The 19,179-nt window shown below is 37.5% G+C and overlaps 1 protein-coding gene across 2 annotated transcripts in view; it reads right to left on the reverse strand.

The window, feature by feature from the left end:
• Positions 1-19,179, reverse strand: part of PLA2R1 (phospholipase A2 receptor 1) — a 168,847-nt gene that overhangs the window by 99,076 nt on the left and 50,592 nt on the right. For both annotated transcript variants that reach the window (XM_003341235.4, XM_007494249.3), the window contains exons 4-6: positions 9,972-10,145; positions 1,457-1,570; positions 183-326 (exon numbers count right to left, since the gene is read on the reverse strand). In XM_003341235.4, the coding sequence (XP_003341283.2) occupies positions 183-326; positions 1,457-1,570; positions 9,972-10,145 (432 nt within the window). The remainder of the gene's footprint in view (positions 1-182; positions 327-1,456; positions 1,571-9,971; positions 10,146-19,179) is intronic.

Here is a 19,179-nt window from a genome sequence, read left to right on the forward strand (position 1 = left end):
AATTCATGATTCCTTTGGAATGGCACAGATTGCCTGGATACAAATAATTTATTGGATAAATGTAAACCAACATTAGAAAAGGGTAAATTATGTATTATCAACAGATGGAGGGAGGTATTTAATTATGTTGAGAGAAATATTGAACAACTTATAAGACTAATTAACACAATAAAGATACTTACCAAATTCTTCATGTTCAGTGCGGTTCAAATATTTTTTACATACATAAGGCAATCCAGATTCACATTCACGTGTTCTCCAGGACTGTGTCACCAAAGAATTGAATGTTCCACAGTGATATTCAAGCAATGGGTCAAACTTTACATCTGAAAAAACAACTCTTTAAATACTCAAAGCAAATATAATTAATTCTAAATATAATTCTAAAGAATGTCCTTAGCATTCATTCAGCCATAGGATTTTAGAGGTCATTAAGTCAAAAGCCTTCAGTTTATAGGTTTAAAAACTGAGGTTCAGAATGGGTAAGTGATTTGCCCAAAGTTACCTAGTAGAAAACAGCAGACATGGTATTTAAACTTAGGTCATCTGAGACCACATTTAATGTTCTTCCCCTATATGATGCTGGTTATGGTGATTAGTGTGATGCTTAAAAAAAAAAACTTACATGACTTGTATCATCAATAGTATCATTAATAGTATCTTAAAAAAAAAAAACACCTTTACCTTCTATTTCAGAATCAATACTAAGTATTGGTTCCAAGGCAAAATAATGATAAGGACTGGGCAATTGGGATTATGTGACTTGCCCAAGGTCACACAGCTAGGAAGTATCTGAGGCCAGATCTGAACCAGGACCTCCTGTCTCCAGGACTGGTGCTATCCACTGAGCCATCTAGCTGCCTCTCATGAATAGTATCTTGGGGAAACAAATAGCTTGGAATTATAAAACAATTAAGTGATCTGCCAAATATCACACTAAGTAAAGAGATGATTTTGTTTCTTTAATTGATAAATATTTTACAATTTGTTACTTTTAAAAAATAGCTGACCCCAGTTCTGGCTCTGTCCCAAATTTTTTCTTCAACCTTGGGCAACTTGCTGAGCTTCTTGGCTTCTGAATATTGCCTGGAACAAGGGTTCCTTCCATGTTCTTGCTTTGTAGGAGTTCAGATAAGCTTTCATTGCACTGACCAACCCTTCCAGGACAGCTCATTTATAGATGGTGTAGGTGAGTACTCTCCCCTGGAACTACATATTTGAAAAGGATTTGGGGCAAAGAATGTGTGACTCCTTAAGATGAATTCCCAAGGACAAGGATAGGTATACCTCTATCCACCCTCAAAGTCAGTCTCAGGACTCCAAAGCTTTGTGGGATAGAAGAAAAGTACTTGCCTAGCCAGCTACAGGTCCCTAACTTAAATAAGAATAAATAACACTACTACTAAGCCTTTGGGATGGTGTCCCACTGTAGTCAGTTAAAAGTCACAATACGTACCTGGACTCCAGTTCAGGTAAGTGAGCGGGGTTCCATCTGACCATTGCCAGCCAGCAGCTGCATCCAGCTGATTCAGACCCATCCACACATCAACTGCTTTAGTACTTAAGTGCTCTGGAATGAACAGAGTGAACCGAATCATAGGTTGGAAAAATTAACCTTTCTTATTTTTCAGGACCTGAGTAGCCTGGGGTTTTAAACTTCTGTTCTCGTTTCGTTGTATCCGCCGAGTCCAACTTTTCATGACCCCACGGATCATATCATCCATGAGGTTTTCTTGGCAAAGATAGGGGTAGCTAGCCTTTCTGACTCCAGTGCATTAAGGCAAATGATGGTTAAGTGATTTGCCCAGGGTCACATAGACCACTGAGTATCTGAAGTCACATTTGAATCCAGGTTTTCCTGACTCCAGATCTAGCACCCTATCTAATGCCTGACCTAGTTGCCTCCCACCACATCTAATATAAAACATTCACTTTCTAGTAACACATCATCCTAGCCACGAAGATTCCCTACATGATTTTCTTAGAGACTTTTATTATTACTACTTAGAGATTATTTACTACTACTGAGAACAAATTTTGAGTTAAAAAGCATTTTCCCCTACCTTCTAGAAATCTTATGTTTTCGTAACAATCTATCATATGGAATAGTAGAAACCAAACAGTGTAGGAGATGCAATATGATTATAACCTTCTCTCATATTCTTTCTTTTAAAAAATTCAATGTTTCATTACAAAAAAATTGTTTTACATAATATATATCAAAGTCAATTCCAGACATTATCCTCTTTCCCAACTCCAACACACACACACGTAACCATGACACTTTTACATCAAAAGTTAAGTAACCCAAATTAGGCTCATGTCCACTCTTCTGGAATCCAAAGCTACCTGGGAGAATTTTTCATTTGGTGGTTGAGGGGGGCTGGGGGTCAGGGAGAAGAAGGAAAAGTAAGAATCAAGAGTGATCACTAACACATAAGCCTTTAAATACTTTTTTTTTCCTTTTTGGCTTTTTCCTTTTTGATTCAGGGGGTTCTCATTAAAGAGGTTCCCTTTAACAATGCAAACCAGTAACTTTTTTGCAACTTATAGACATAAAAAATAGCACTGAACCCTGACAAGTTAAGTTGTTTGTCCAGGCTCACATAACTAGTATATATTGTAAAGAGATTCTTTTTTTTTCTGAATGCCTCCTATAGAGCAGACATTGTTCTCAACACTGAGGACATAAAGACAAAAATGAAACAGCCCTTGTTCTTGGTGAGTTTGTATTCTCATCAAAAGAGGCAACATGTATAAGTTTATGAGTAAATACAAAATAAGTACATATATAAGTATATACAGAATAAAGACAAACAAACACAATGTAGCCCAAGGAAAGAGGACGCTAGCAGTTGCGGGGGGGGGGGTGGGGGGGGAATGGAGGGACCATGAAGAAAGGCTTCATGTAAAAGGTAGATCTTGAGCTGAGAAAGAAAAGGAAAAAGAGGGAGGGACAGAGGGACAGAGTGAGGTGGTGAGACAGAAGCCTTTAGAAGTTCTGAGCACCGAAGACAACAGTATCTAACAATAAATCTGGGATTCTGAGAACAGAAGACTTCAGATTGAATTTGGATACTCATATATACATCTAAAGGAGGCATATACTTCTCTCCTCAAACATATAGTACCTTAAAAAGTTTCAATCTCATGGTATATTTGTGGTATTTGTACCCCAGGCTTCATACTCAGCCTTCTTTCTAAATTCTGAACTCTGACTTGTTTTGCTGATATGACAGGACTTTTGAGCCTTCCCACTTCCTCTGGGATGTCTGGGATCCTGGTTCTAGTCCTCTCAGACACAAGACCCCTCATTTTCCTTGCCTGCTTTCTCTTTTCTGAGTTGCCTGACTTCCCTGGACTTAACCTCCAAACCACCTGACTTAAAATACCTACAAGATACTCTCAGAGATCCTGATCTTTGTCCTTCCTAGTCAGGCTGAGCCTATTGTCCCACAAATGTCAGAGAGAATGAATTCAAATGATCTAGATTTGAATTCTAGATCTGTCACTCACTACCTCTCTGAACTCAGGCAAATTATTAAACCTCTCTTTGCCTCAATTTTTTCATCAGCAGAATGAAGGGTTTAGGCTAGATTTCAATCTAAGTTTCCTTTCAAATCTACAGTTATGATCCTAAGTGTTATCACGTATTCTACTACCTTTAGAGAGAACTATAAATCTAAAAATTCAATGTACATGTCACTCAAATGCTTCTTCAAAGATACAAAAATGTCACGTTAGATCAAAGCAGGTGCCACAAATATTTGATTTTTATCAAACTGTGAAGTCTTGTTTCAACTTGAAAATTGAACATTCTGAGTTGCTTTGTATGTTCACTTCAAAGTGACATTTGAAGGGGCTAAGTCATTTGAACAAAAATCTGGCATACTATTATGTAGAGAAATACCTTAGTTGATTTGCAGTGCTTTTTATCATCTTGAAAAAAAAACAACAGTGACTAATGAAGGTTTTCCAGTGTGACTATTTTCTTTTTTTTAATAAAGATATTTTACCAATTACATGTAATAACAAATTTCCACTTGAGTTTTCTGAAGTTATATTATTCAAATTGTCTCCCTCCTGCCCTTCCTGGTGATGGTAAGCAATTTGATCTAGTTTATACATGTATTATCATAAAAGACCTATTTCCCTATTATTTTTTTTTTTGGTAAGGAAATACTCATATAAAACCAAAACCCTGGGGCAGCTGGGTAGCTCAGTGCATTGAGAGACAGGAGGTCCTAGTTTCAAATCTGGCCTCAGACACTTCCCAGCTGTGTGACCCTGGGCAAGTCATTTAACCCCCATTGCCTAGCCCTTACCACTCTTCTGCCTTGGAACTGTCAAGGTGTGATATACTGGGAAAGACTTCTGGAGAGGAAGAGTCACTCCACTTCGGATTGGGTTTAACTCCCACCTGAAGTGGATTATCTATTGTCTGGTGAAGTAGAACCTTCCCTCAGGAGTAAAACTCTCCTGTGGCAAGGTCAAAACCTGGGGTTTCTACCTCCCAACTAAATAAACTGGGGATTTCTAGATTTCCACGTTGACACAACCAATATACAGTATTGATTCCAAGACAGAAGGTAAGGGTTTAAAAAAATAAAAACAAAATTAAAAAAAAACCTGAAATAAAAATCAGATAAACTAAAGTGAAAAACTGTATGCTTTGATCTGCATTACAACTCCAACAGTTCTTTCTCTGGAGGAGGATAGCATTCTTTGTCATAAGCCCTTCAGAATTGTCCTGGATCGTGGTATTGCTGAGAGTTGCGAAGTCTATAACAATTGATCATTCCACAATATTGCTGCTACTGTGTACACTGTTCTTCTGGTTCTGCTTATTTCACTCTGCATCAGTTCATGTATGACTGACCATCTTCTTTAGTGTTGGGTTGATGCAAATGACATTTGGAAGAAGATAGTTAGAGCCCTTGTTTCTGGAATGATGACAGACTAAGTGACAGCTATAGGTTGCAATAACAATCTGGCAGTGCATACGTCAGCGTAAGTAGGAAGCATATGTCAAAGGTAGGCTAGATAAAAATCAAGGGCAGGAGCACATGTTGAAAAAGTTTGTCCAGGTGAGGTAAGATATTGACAGGTATTGAGATGGAGGGCACTGGACCACAGGGTGAGAGATAACAATAACAACTACCTGGAGATACTATCTGGGACTTTAAACTCCTCCTGGGGAAGAAGTCACCTTGACAAATTTCAAATTCAAACTCAACATCTGAAGGCTTTTATTCTCAGAACCAGGAGTTTATTTTCCTCCTAAACTTTGTCACCCTTGGAGTCAGATCTTCTGAGAATCCTTACCTCTCTTTCCCCAGCCAGGACTTTGGGTCTAACTGAGAGGTTAACTCCAAAGGCAATATAATATACCAATGATAAATGTTATCACTGAGTGAGGGGAAAGACTCATGAGCCTGAGCTATGAGACAGTGGTGAGAGATGTGCACAAAACCATGTCAAAAGATATACCAACTCGACCCAGGAGACGGCTGAGCCCTAATTTACCAAGGAGAGAAGTTTTCTAAAGTTGACATGGGCCAACACTGAACACACTAAATAAAAAGAGAATAGTGAAGCACCTTCCTAAGTGACCTAATTAAAACTGAACAGAATAGGCATAGGAAGCACCCTCCTTCTCCTGTTTCTTAATTCCATGTACTGTAAATAATCTACAGTGTCTTCCTTAAATTGATTAATCAGCATTACTTTTAACAACACACTAGGCATCTGAAAGGTACTTGGGTCCTAGTGGGAGAAGAGGAAGAAAAAAGAAGCATATATTAATAATGAGGGGAAAATACTAGAATCTGTATTTTAAGACTTTAAACTTCACGAGGGAAGGAACTATGTGACCTAACCAAAGTGATTTTTATTAAAGCACAAATCTGACCTTGTCACTCCCTCTCCCTCATTCAGTAAATTCCAGTGGCCCCCTAACATCATCAAATATAAAACTCCTCTTGTTGGCATTTAAAACCATTCATAGGGGGCATCTAGGTGTCTCAGTGGGTAGAGAGTCAGACCTAGAGATAGGAGGTTCTGGGTTCAAATCTGACCTTAGATATTTCCTAGCTGTGTAACCCTGGACAAGTTACTTAACCCCCATTGCTTAGCCCTTACCACTCTTCTGCCTTGGGACCAAAACATAGTATTGATTCTGAGTTGGAAGGTAAATGTTTAAAAAAAAAATAAAACCCTTCACAACTTAGCCCCATCCTTTCTAGTGATGTTTACACCAGAGGTATTAAACTGGACTACAAAACTCTACAATGAGGACTAAACCAGGTTAAAATGTAATTAGGAACTATTTAACAAAATTTTAAAAAAAATAGTAAGGCATAGATGAGGTTAATTTGCAGTTTTCTAAGTCAATGTACAGCCTGCAGAGATTCCTTCCTTTTTGAGTCTGATGCAAATGATTTCTACTTTACTGTCTTTTATTTTCTCTGGGATCCAACTACTTTGGCCTACTTCTTGTTCCTCAAATGCAACACCAATCCCCTCAATACCTTTGCACTAGCTGTCTTCCATCCCTGGAATGCTCTTCCTCCATGCCTTTGGCTCTTGATTTTCCTGGCTTTCCTTGAGAGTCAGCTCAAATCCCAAATTCTGTAGGATTTAACAGTCCTACCCTTTCCCAATGGCTAGTAGTTCCTTCTCTCTGCAATCTGTCTCCATCTATACTGTATTTTTTCCTCCCTCCCTCTCTCTCTCTCTTCTCTCTCTCTCTCTCTCTCTCTCTCTCTCTCTCTCTCTCTCTCTCTCTCTCTCTCTCTCTCTCTCTGTCTCTCTGTCTCTCTCTTTCTCTCTGCCTTCTCTCTCTCTCCCTCTTTGTCTCTATCTCTTTGTCTCTCTCTGTGTCTCTGTCTGTCTCTGTCTGTCTGTCTGTCTCTCTCTCTCTCTCACACACACACACACAGTATTAGAATGTTTGTGCCAGGCATAATCCTTAGTTCTAGGGATACAATGAAAGGCAAAAAACAGATACTGCTTTTAAGGGTCTCCCAGTCTAACAGATGACTGTGAGTTCTCTTCAGGGCACAGACTCTGCTAATTCTTTACATCCCAACCACTTAGCACAGGGCCTGGCACATGGTAAGCACTTAATGAAGACTTATTGGCTGATTTACTTGCTATATTGACATATAATTTACATTTACTTGTTATATTTACACAATGTAAATAATGCCCTATTTCAATGGCTATTTTTAGTGTAATTGTGCTGCTTAGAACCAGAATGAAAAGGTAATAATCCTTTATTTAATTGTAAACTAGGGCATTAGGCATTAGTGCAAATCGAAATCTCTTTGTACACTGTCAACCCGATGAAAGCTGATCTGATCACAATGGTCTGGTGCTCTTCAGTGATCTTTTTGTCACTATTGAGTTAAAAATTTGAAACAGGGTGAAATGTACAGTCTCTAGGCTCCAAAGGAGGAAATATTAATGGTGGAAATGGTATAACACAAAGATTTCCACATAGATCCGTTGCAATGATTACTAACAAATGAAAGAAAGGCTGCCCTTCTCCTGCCTTTGTAAATAGGCTTAAACTAGCTGAATAAATCTCAAAGTATAATTTTAGATAGGCAATATTTAAAAAGACAAGAAATGAGAGAATAGGTCTTGCATTCTACTTTTTATATTTACATACATATAATGTGCACACATGTATAGTGTCATACACAAATGCGCAATAACATGCATGCATGTGTGTTGCAATATGTTTGTGGGTGTGCTGTTACATACACCCACACATTTTATATATATATATATATATATACATATATATATATATACACACCTCTCTCTCTCTCTCTCTCTCTCTCTCTCTCTCTGTGTATATATATATATATATATATATATACACCCATTTTCACAAAATAGCTATAAACCTATACAGGTCTTGGGTTTATGTGCATTATTAAGAGTTTTTATTAATTTCTCCTTTTTTATATTTAAGAGGAAAAGGAGCAATAATATTTTCCAGTAAGAGACCCCCTGCTGTGCAGGTTGTCAGTTAGAGACCCCCTGCTGGGCCATGTGTCAGTTAGTGACAGTTAGAAGGGTGTGGCCGAGGGGAGTTAGGCAGTTGGAGTTTCCAAGGGCTTTTTGTCTCTGGGTCTCCTAGGAAGAGGTTATGCTGCTGGCACTCTCTCTGGTTGGAGACAGAGAACAGAATTAAGGCCTTAATGGCCTTATTGATTATTAATAACTTGGGTAGATAAGGTAGATAGATAGTGGTTATATTTAAGATAGTGAGAGTAGGAGAGTAGGCAAGGGCTTCGGCCTAGCAGAAGATATTGGCCTCTGAGGCAGATAGATTTAGGCGTTTTTAGAGAAATTTAGTTAGGATTGGCATCTGGGGTATAGTTATAAGCTAGTAAGATTATTTTTACTTTCCTCCTTCCTATTTCCTATCTGTATTTCCTAATAATAAACTAAGTCTTTTGTGTTTAATAAACTGTGCATTGGCTTTTGTTCAAACTCTTCCCCCCCAATTTAACCCTTCACAGTACATATGATGTAAAGATTCACAAGTACACACATATATACTTATATTCATGACTACGTATATATCCATATGTACAAATAATATGCACACATTTTTGTATACACATGTATACATGCTTGTGTATATGTGTGCATGCACACATACCAGAGAGGAGAGTGGAGAGAGTGGAGAGAGTGATCCACCCAGAGTAAGGAAGATGATTTCAAATCCATTCTCACAATTTTACTAGATGTGTGATGCTGGGTAAATCACTGAACCTCTGTTTGCCTCAGCTTCTTCCTTGGTAAAATGTGTATAAAAACTGCGCTTATCTCTAAGGGTCACTGTGAGGATGAAATGAGATATTATTTGAAAAGTGCTAAACCACATGTATACATACATACACATACATGTACGTATATTCTCATCCTAACAAATCTTGGCACATAATGGAGGACAATCAGCAAAGGTATGCTAAAGTATATATCCAAGACCTTTCCACATTTATAAATGTTTTAGGAAAATATATTTATCATGGTAAAAAGCTTCCAATGGAAATCTTCCAAGGCAAACACAATAAACCAAAAATAACAACTTATATTTGTGTGCTTCAATCCCAAGGTTAAGAAAAAAGGAATACTACTTTAATTTACCTTTCACCTCAGGGCGACAGTAGAGTTCAGGATAAATGTAACTAAAGATAGTGTATATCATCTCATTTCATTATGTTTATTCCCATCTAGATCTCAAATCTAGCCATCTTTGGTGGCAAGGGCCATATATAATATTTGTCTAGTAGGCCCTGCAGAACCTATCACAGAAATGCTCTATAAATATCTATTGAATGAGTAAATTGAAATTTAGTTCACTAAATGGATATCTATGGTTTTATTGTTCAGTTATTTTTTGGTTGTGTCCAATTCTCCGTGGACCCCTTTTGGGATTTTCTTGGCAAAGATATTAGAGTGGTTTGTCATTTACTTCTTGAGCTCATTTTACAGATGAGGAAACTGAGACAAACAGTGTTAAATGGTTTGGCCTGGGTCTAATAAGTCTAATCCAGTAAGTGTCTGAGGTCAGGTTTGAATTCAGGAAGATGAGGCTTCCTGATTCCAGAAACAGCATTCTATCCACTGTGCCCTAGCTGGGGTTACCCAAGAGCATACATGAATTCTCTTCCTTCTACAAACTCCCCTTATTAATAAACTGATCTTACCTACTCCCTTTGGTATTTCCCTAAAGTTCAGAGAAGGTAGTGAGAAAGGATTCCCAGATAGCCAAGTGGAAAAAAAAGCAACATGACACTATGATAATAGGGAAAACCACTTCCAATTTATTAAAATGATTTCATCCCCACTAGTCTTATGTGAATGTTTTTGCATAAAATGGACTTGATTACTGACAGCAGTTATTTTAACGGGGTGGACATAAATATGAACCATTCTTATCTACTTACGCCTTATAAAATTTTCTTCTGTCCCATCCATGATACTTAGTAAATCACCTCCTTGCATCTTGCATGAAGAATGGGCTTCAGACCAAGACAGAATGGAAAAGAGATTGAACTGGTAGCAAATATGTGTAGTAGGATCCTTCTCCCAGAAAACTTCACAACTTATCTCTGTGGAGGCTAAAAACAAAGTTTTTTAGAAAAAACTACCATGATTATTTTCTCTGTTCAGCATCTGTCATTCATCTAATTCAGTAGTGTCATGAACATAGTTTAACAAAATTAAGCCTTGATCAAAATAACTACCTATCTTGATTGATTCTTAAAGTGCATTTGGGTAAAAATAATTCAAAAGGCAAAATATGTAAATCTTCGTGGTCTTTATTCCTACCTCTTCATGACCAAGTCTTTATACCTCAATTAGATTAAATTGACTCATCTAAGAATGTAAATGAAATTTTTTGATGAGGAGGTTCTAATTCTTTCTTTAAGCATTAATTATGAAGCAATTTATTCATAGAAAAGCTGTGATTACGAGTTTATATAAACAGCAGGATTCATGTAAAGTGCCACCACTTTGAACCTTTGCTCCCAATTCATACTGATTTAAAGGGTTCCTTTTTGAAATAATTGGCTTGGAATTAAAAAAAAAATCATTTGGCAATAACAACTTTGGTTGTAGGGTGTCTAGAAATGCCCCTTTCCAAGAAGTACAGTACAAATAGATCACTTTGTATTTATTTTAATTTACAAAAACTAAAATCCATTTTTATTTTGCATGTTATATCTTAAACAAATTAAAGTTTTAAAATAAATATTGAAAACTGGAACTGTGGCCAACAGTTTAGAGAGGGGAAACTCCTTTAGTCAAAGGGGAGATGCGTAAAATTCCACTTTCAAGGAGCAAGCCAAGAATTTCACAACATAATTAAAAATAAACTTAATAAACCACACAAAATGGGGCCTGGAACTTGCCATTCCCATGAAACATGAGAAAATCCCTATCAAAATGGCATGATATTTACATTAGATTTTTTTTTAAATCCTAAACTACGGTAAAAAGGAAAAATAGAAACAAAAACATCATGAACTATAACCATCTGAAATAAAATGCCAAGTATTTTAGAGTGTGAAAAAAGTTGATCAAGCCAGGATAAACATCCAACTGATGAAAGTCAGTATATAATTCAATGCCATGATTAGAATGTATACAAAATAAATCCAGTAAAAATTCAGAAGAAAAAGATCCAACTGAGAGCTAGAGTAATAAGAAGGCTTCTTGGAAGAGAGGCAAGGTGGGCTATATTCTGAAAGATGAGGACATTTGGAAAGGCAGATAAAAATGAGAGGCAGGGAGAATGATGTGAGCAAAATTACGGAAGTGGGAATAAGCCTTGTCCATAATTTGTGGGACGGTGAGGACAGCTCATCTACGGAAGAGAATAAGTATCAGGGAATGAAGGAAATAAAGTGGGTTTAGGTCTTACAAACTATATAAAGAAAGCTAGATTTGATGCTATAAGAAACAGAGAATTTAAAAAAATTAACAGATTAGAAGTGATATTTGGGAAAAGTTAATCTGATAGTAGACACAGAATTGATTGTTATATAGAGAGAACAGAGTTGGGAAGATAAACCTCTGATATAATCCAAACATGGGATGATAATAAGGGTCTGTACCAAGGCAGTGTCATGGGCAATGAAGGGCTGAATGATATCAGAAGGTGAGTATTAGAGGAAGCAGTATGGTAGAAGGGAAATGAAGGAATAAGCCATTGAAGACTTCTCTTTGAAGTTTGTTGCCATGATAAATGTTTCCATAAAACATTGATAAATCCAGAAACGCTAGCTTTAGAGAGGATTTGGGGTAGAATCCTGCTTTGCTCTCTGGGTGCCCTTTTTCAAATCACTTAATCTCTCCAGGTCTCTTTCCTCATCTATATAATGAAGAGGCTGGAAAAGATAAACATTTATCCTTATTATTACTAACAATATTAATAAGAGCTAGTATTTATGAAGTTTGCAAAGTACTTTATGAATATAATCTTGTTTTATCTTCACAACAACCCTGGGAGATAGGTGCTATTATTATCCTTATTTTGCAAGAGCAAAAGGAGAAGAGTCCATCTGTCACACTAGATAGTCCTCCAGAATTTTGAGAAACTCATCCTTTGCCAAACTTATGGGTGCATTGTGATATATAGAGGCTAGGCAGCTAAATGGTGCAGAGGATAGAGCACTGGTCTTAGAATCAGGAAGATCGAAATTCAAATCTGGCCTCAGACACTTAATAGTTTAAAACATGAACCCTGGCAAATCACTTAATGCTGATTTTTCTCAGTTTTCCCAGTTGTAAAATGGGCATAATAGTAGCACCTATCTCTTATATTGTGAGGATCCAATAAGGTTTTTCCTTCATTTCTTTTTTAAAAGTTAGATATTTTATTTTTCCTAGTTACAGACGAAAATTAAATTTTAGCATTCATTTTTTAAAAATTCTGAGTTCCAAATTCTTTTCTTTCCTCCGTCTTCTCCTCCCTCATTGAGAAAGCAAACAATTTGATATAGGACACACATGTGCAGTCATTGAAAACACATTTCCTTATTAGTCATGTTGTTAAAGAAAAAACACACCAAAACAAACAAAAAAAAACCAGAAGATGAAAAAGAAAGTAAAAACAAGTATGCTTTGATCTGAATTCAGACTTCATCAGTTCTCTTTCTCTGGAAGTAGATAGAATTTTTCTTCATGAGTCCTTTGAAACTGTCTTAGATAATTGTATTGCTGAGAATAGCTAAGTCCTTCACAGTTGATCATTGGTCATTGTACAACACTGCAGTAACGGGGTACAATGTTCTCTTGGTTCTGCTCACTTCACTTGGCATCAAGTCATGTAAGTCTTTCCAGTTCTTTTGGAGAGTAACATGTTTGTCATTTCTTATAGCATTATAGTATTTCATAACAATTATATACCTCAACTTATTTAACCATTCCCCAAATGATGGACATCCCCTCAATGTCCAATTCTTTACCAATATAAAAAGAGTTGCTATAAATATTTTTATACATATAGGTCCTTTTCCTATTAAAAAAAAAGCTCTTTGAGACCTATTAGTGGTATTAGTGGTCTAAAGGATGTATACAGTTGTATAGCCCCTTGGGCATTAGTTCAAATTGCTCTTTAGAATGGTTGGATCAGTTTGCAACTCCACCAACAATGCATTAGTGTCCCAATTTTCCCACATGCCTTCCAACACTTATCATTTTCATTTTCTGTCATATCAGCCAATCTGATGGGTGAGAACTGGTTGAATTAAAACAGAGTTGTTTTAATTTACATTTACCTAATTAGTAGTGACTTGGAGCATTTTTATAAGACTATAAACGATATAATATTAAAGCATTTAAATGTAGTACCTGCCACATAGCAGGCATATAATAAACACTTCTTTCTTTCCTTCATTCCTGTATCATTAAAGAATAAGATAGCAAACACATTTGATCATAATGACTGAATGCTGTGGCTTTAGGTTTTTAGACTGTACCAAAAATAATCAGTGTGGGGAACTCTATCCAAAGAAGTAGCTATCCAATTTGTTTCTAATGAAAAGTTGCCTGAAACATTGAGAGGTTGATGATTTGCTCAAGAATGTGCAGTGTCTGAATCTGGATTTAAATCAGGACTTCCTGACTTCAAGCTCAGGGTCCCATACACAATACTATGCTGTTTTTCAACATAGATGCCATCATTTTCTGTTGATAAAGTACAGTTGGGAATATTTTGTTTTCTAAAGTTCTGGAAGATGCTATCCAAAATGACTAGAAGAGCTGCAAAACTCTTTATCACAGAAAAATATACTATACTTCATATATCCAATGTAGTATTATTATCTCATAAAAATGAAAGATATAAAGAAAAATTAAGAAAAAGAAAGTCAGCATGGCAGGCATGATGGGTAGTGAGATAGGCTATTAGTCAGGAAAATATGAATTTAAATCCTAACTGTCTTTGACACTTGTGTTACCCTAGGCAAGACATTTAACTCTTCAGTGAAACCAAGCAAATGCTCTGATTTGTAGAATAATAGTTTAATTTCATTGGTAAAAGGAATTTTCTTAATCCCTACTTCAGTAAAAACATGAGTACAGAACAAAATAAATTAATAACATAAAAGGTTAAGCTAAGAAATATGGGAAGACTTAAATGAAGTAATATCAAGTAAATATGAGAGAACTGGAGAAATAACACCTTGATTATCCCAACATAAAATAATATTGATAGCAACAAAATCTGGAAAAAGAAAAAGTTCAGACAGTGACATGCAAGCAGAAAACATTTTGGTAGTTGTGTTAACAATAATATATGCTTATTTTAACAATAACAAAAAATACAAAAATGTCACATTACCCGAAGAACATAATGACATTTATAGTTTCATGTATGATTATTTTATATTCTTATTGTAATGTTTTTGTCAATTATGAAGTTTGGAATAAATTTCTAAAATATTTATAAAAGTGGCCTTCTGGGGCCCATGGCTCACTAGCAGCTCCAGTAAGGATGGAAATTTTCTCTTGCTTCTCATGCTTCTTAATATTTATTCCAAGTTTCCAAACCACTCCACTGCCAAAACAATCCAAAAGCCTCCCTGTTGGATTTGACTGGCCTTTGAAATATGCTGATCTTAAAAACATGTTTATATTCTGATTTGTACTGCAATTTATCATCTTCTATATGTGTTTTCTTTCCCCAGATGCCTCACATCTTCCACTTCTGAGTATCACCAGCATAGTATACCCAGCACTGCACTTTGCATGGAGCATCTCAATGAATTTATTTTTTTTTTAACCCTTACCTTCCATCTTGGAGTCAATACTGTATATTGGCTCCAAGACAGAAGAGTGGTAAGGGCTAGACAATGGGGGTCAAGTGACTTGCCCAGGGTCACACAGCTGGGAAGGGTCTGAGGCCACATTTGAACCCAGGACCTCCTGTCTCTAGGCCTGGCTCTCAATCCACTGAGCTTACCCAGCACATCTCAATGAATTTCAATCCAGATCTTGAAGGGTCCTCAAAGGTCATCTAGTCTAGTCCCTTCATTTAGTTATTGAGGCGATTGGGGCCCAGCTTAGTTAAATGGCTTTCCCATGTCACCCAGGTAATAAACATCAGAGATGGCATGTGAACCCCAGTCAAATCAAAACCAGCTATTTCCAAGGGGGATATTGGACCTGCCAATTTCGGATACTGACATTCTAAGAGACTTTGTGCCAGGCTGTTGGAAGAGGGGAGAGCAGAGTCGCGGGGATGTTGTTCTTATTCTTCACTTCCCCTTGCTTCTCACTGACTTCCACATTGTACATTTTTCCCATCTATTGCCTTCTTTCCAATCACATGCCCTGGTTCTGGCAACTCTTTTCACCTTTGGCCTAGGTAATTATACCAGCCTCCTACTTTCAGTCTGTTCCTTCCCAAATCAGTGTTCTCACAGCTACTAAAATAATCTTGCCAAGTTGCAGGTTTGACCATGCCATTCCCTTAATCAAATTTAGTTCCTTCCTGGTGCCTCTAGGAAAAAATACAATCTCCTCAACTTGGCATTTAAAACTCTTTGCACTGGTTCCAATCCATTTTTTAGACTTATTTCACATTCTTCCCATTAATACAGTTATATTTTCCCATATGCATTTGTACAGACTACCCTGCATACTTGGAATATACTACTTCCTCATCTCCATGTCTTAGTTTCCTTCAAAATTCAGATCAAGTCACATCATAATGGAAGCCTTTCACCTAGTTTTTAGTGTTTTGACTCTTCTCAACTGATATATTAATTTATCTCCCTAATAGATTTAGGATCCTGATGAACAGGTACTATTTTTAAGTTTATCTTCCTATTTTTAGCTCCTATCACACTCTCTTGTACAGTGTTGGTGTTTAACAAATGCTTGATGAATTTTGAATTGGATTGAATCCCTTCCTAAGGTCCCACACATTTCCCCCTGGATGCTGCATTGTTGGGAAAGGGACATTTCCTTGAGGTGGCCGCAAGGTGGCCCATTGCCTCCTCACACAGCCACTAAGAGGTAAAATTGTGAGTCTGTCAGAAGTTCTGGGAAACCTTGCCAAACATGGGATAACTAAGTGTGACTGTGAGCTTTCCTTCCTCTACCCAGTAATTTTCTCTCTCATTTCGCCATTTTAGAAGACAAGGGGAGAGAAGGGAGCAACAAGCCCATCGCAGTCTCAGATGCTTAGATTTGTCAAGTCAAAGTGATTTAGGAGCCAGCAAAGCCTGCCTTTTTCATGGGGAAGAGTTGTCACCAACAATGAACTATTTGTATCTTTCTCCCTTTAAGGTCTAACCCAGGTGCTGCCTCTTCTATGAAGTCTTCTTTCTTCTTCTCCAGCTAGATGTAATCCACACTTTCTTAAGATTCTCAAATCACTCTGCTTGAGTTCAACAATGAATGTATTTAATGGCATTCTTGTTCTTATCAGAGCTTTTGTGTTCATGCCTTATCCTCTACTTCCACCCCCCAAATAGACTATACACTCCAAGTGGGTAAAAACTGTCACGCAGATATCACCAGCATGTAGAACCTCATACTCTGTACAAACTCTAGGATATGATAAAGCCACAATTTCCTTTTTTCCCTAAATAATTATAGCCTCTCTCTGACTTAACAGAAAAATTTAATTCAATTCAGTTCACTACAACCTCTCCATGAACTAGCAGAAATTTTTGTGAGTTGATAACACTGTGGAAAAAAAGGGAAAAATTCACCCTGTAGCCAGCCTTCTGGTGGAGTTTTCCTCTACCTAGCTTACCTGGTTCTCATATTACAGTCATCCATCAATCAACATTTATTTAATACCTACTGCGTGCCAGGCACGATACTAGTATACTCATGGGATACAAAGGAAACAAAAGATAGGTACCTTGCCCTCAAGGAGCTCACAATCTAATTGGGGGTGATTGTGGTTTGGAAGGGACAAATATATATACATATATATATACATATATATGTGTGTGTGTGTGTGTGTGTGTGTGTGTGTGTATTTATATATATAAACAAGCTACATGGAGGATAAATGAAAATTAATGTACAGAAAGAAGGCACTAGCTTTAAAAGGGATTGAGAAGGGGGCAGCTGGGTAGCTCAGTGGATTGAGAGCCAGGCCTAGAGACGGGAGGCCCTAGGTTCAAATCTGGCCTCAGACACTTCCCAGCTGTGTGACCCTGGGCAAGTCACTTGACCCCCATTGCCTAGCCCTTACCACTCTTCTGCCTGAAGGTAAGGGTTTTAAAAAGAAAAAAAAGGGATTGAGAAATGCTTTCTAGACCAGATAAGACTTTAGTTGGGACTTAAAGGGAGCCAGGAAGCCTATAGCAGAGAGCCATTCCAGGCAAGACTGACAGACTGAGAAAATGCCATGAATTGAGAGACAGAATTGTTTGTGGGACAATAGTAAGGCCAATGTTATTGGATTAAATAGTAAGTGGTACGGAGTAAGGTAAGTGAAGGCTGAAGAGGTAAGAGGGGAAGATAGGTTAAGAATTTCTTTTGAATACTAAGCAGAGGATTTTGTATTTGATCCTGGAGGCAATAGGGAGTCATGGAAGTTTATTGAATGTGGGGGGAACAGGGAATTGGGGGTGACAGTTGGAACCTTGCTTTAGGAAAATCACTTTAGTGACTGCATGGATAATGGCAGGCAGATTCAGTAGGAGACTAGAGCAATGGTACAGTTGTGAGCCTAAGGGTCTGCCTCAGAGTGGTGGCACTGTCAGAAGAGACAAGGGGGCATATTCAGGAGACATCATAAATGAAATCAATAGGCATTATCAAGAGATTAGATATGGCAACTGAGAGATATTGAGGAGTAGAGAATGACTCCTGGGTTATAAGCCTGAGATATTGGCGGATGGCAATGCTCTCTACAGTAATAGGAAAGGGAATGGGGTTTAAGGAAAAGAGAATGAATTCCATTTTGGATGTGTTGAGATTAAGGTGTCTATTGAACATTCAGTTTTATTTTTCTGAAGGGCAGCTGGAAATGTGAGATTGGAGGTCAACAGAGAGTTTTGAGTAGGTTAGATAGAATTGAGAATCATTTTCATAGAGATAGTAATTAAATGTAGGTGAACTTGCAAGTGAAATAATATACAGAGAGAAGAAAGAAGGACCCAGGATAGAACCCCAGTAACTCACTACTTAGTGAGTGTGTACTAGGTGAGGATTTATCAAAGGAGACTAAAAAGTGGTGGTCAGATAGGAAGGTGGAGAACCAGAGAGAGTGGTGTCCTGAAAACCTAGATAGAAGAGAATATCAAGAAGAGAGTGATCAATAGGGTCAAAGGATGCAAAAAAGGTCAAGAAGAATGAGGTCTTTGGATTTGGCCATTAAGAGACCATTGCTAACTTTGGAAAGAGACATTTTGGATGAATGAATAGGTCAGAAGCCAAACTGTGGAGAATTAAGATGACAGCAGGGATGGAAGGATCAAAGATGGTGGAGAAGCTATCTTTAAAGGCAATAGGGAATGAGTCAGTAATAGGGAGAGATTAAAAATGAGAGAAAGAGAGAGAGAGAGAGAGAGAGAGAGAGAGAGAGAGAGAGAGAGAGAGAGAGAGAGAGAGAGAGAGAGAGAGCAGTCTATTGGAGGAGACAGGAAGAAATAGAATTGCTTGAGCGGCTAGAGGGATTGATTACCTTTGGTAAGGAGTAAAGCTACTTCATCAGGTGAGACAGGAAGAGATAGTGGCAGAAGTTATGTAAGTAATATAAGATGAGAAAGAGGGAGTTCATGTTGAATGACCTCATTTTTTTTCTGTAAAATATGAGGCAAGGAGCTCAGTTGAGGTGGGGTGGGGTGGGGGGCCCTGGGAAGTTTAAAGAGGGATGAAAAGTTTTAGAGAGATGATATAGAGTGAGCTAGTGGTTGATAAGGCAAGAATACAAGGATTGCCTAGCATTAGTAAGGACTCAGTTAACATTATGTTACATAAATGTGTCGTGGATGTACTCAGAATGGTTACATGATTTTCTCCATCTTCATTCAGCAACATGAATAATAAGAAGGCTAGGATTCAAGAGGATAGGACAGTGGAGAGAGAGTTGAATTGGTTCACTGAGGACTAAGATAGGGAAAGGGGGAGAGAATAGGGCACATGGCCTGTGTAATATTTATTGGGAAAGATGGGGAG

Source organism: Monodelphis domestica, chromosome 4, assembly GCF_027887165.1.
Source record: "Monodelphis domestica isolate mMonDom1 chromosome 4, mMonDom1.pri, whole genome shotgun sequence".
Taxonomy (NCBI): Eukaryota; Metazoa; Chordata; class Mammalia; order Didelphimorphia; family Didelphidae; genus Monodelphis; species Monodelphis domestica.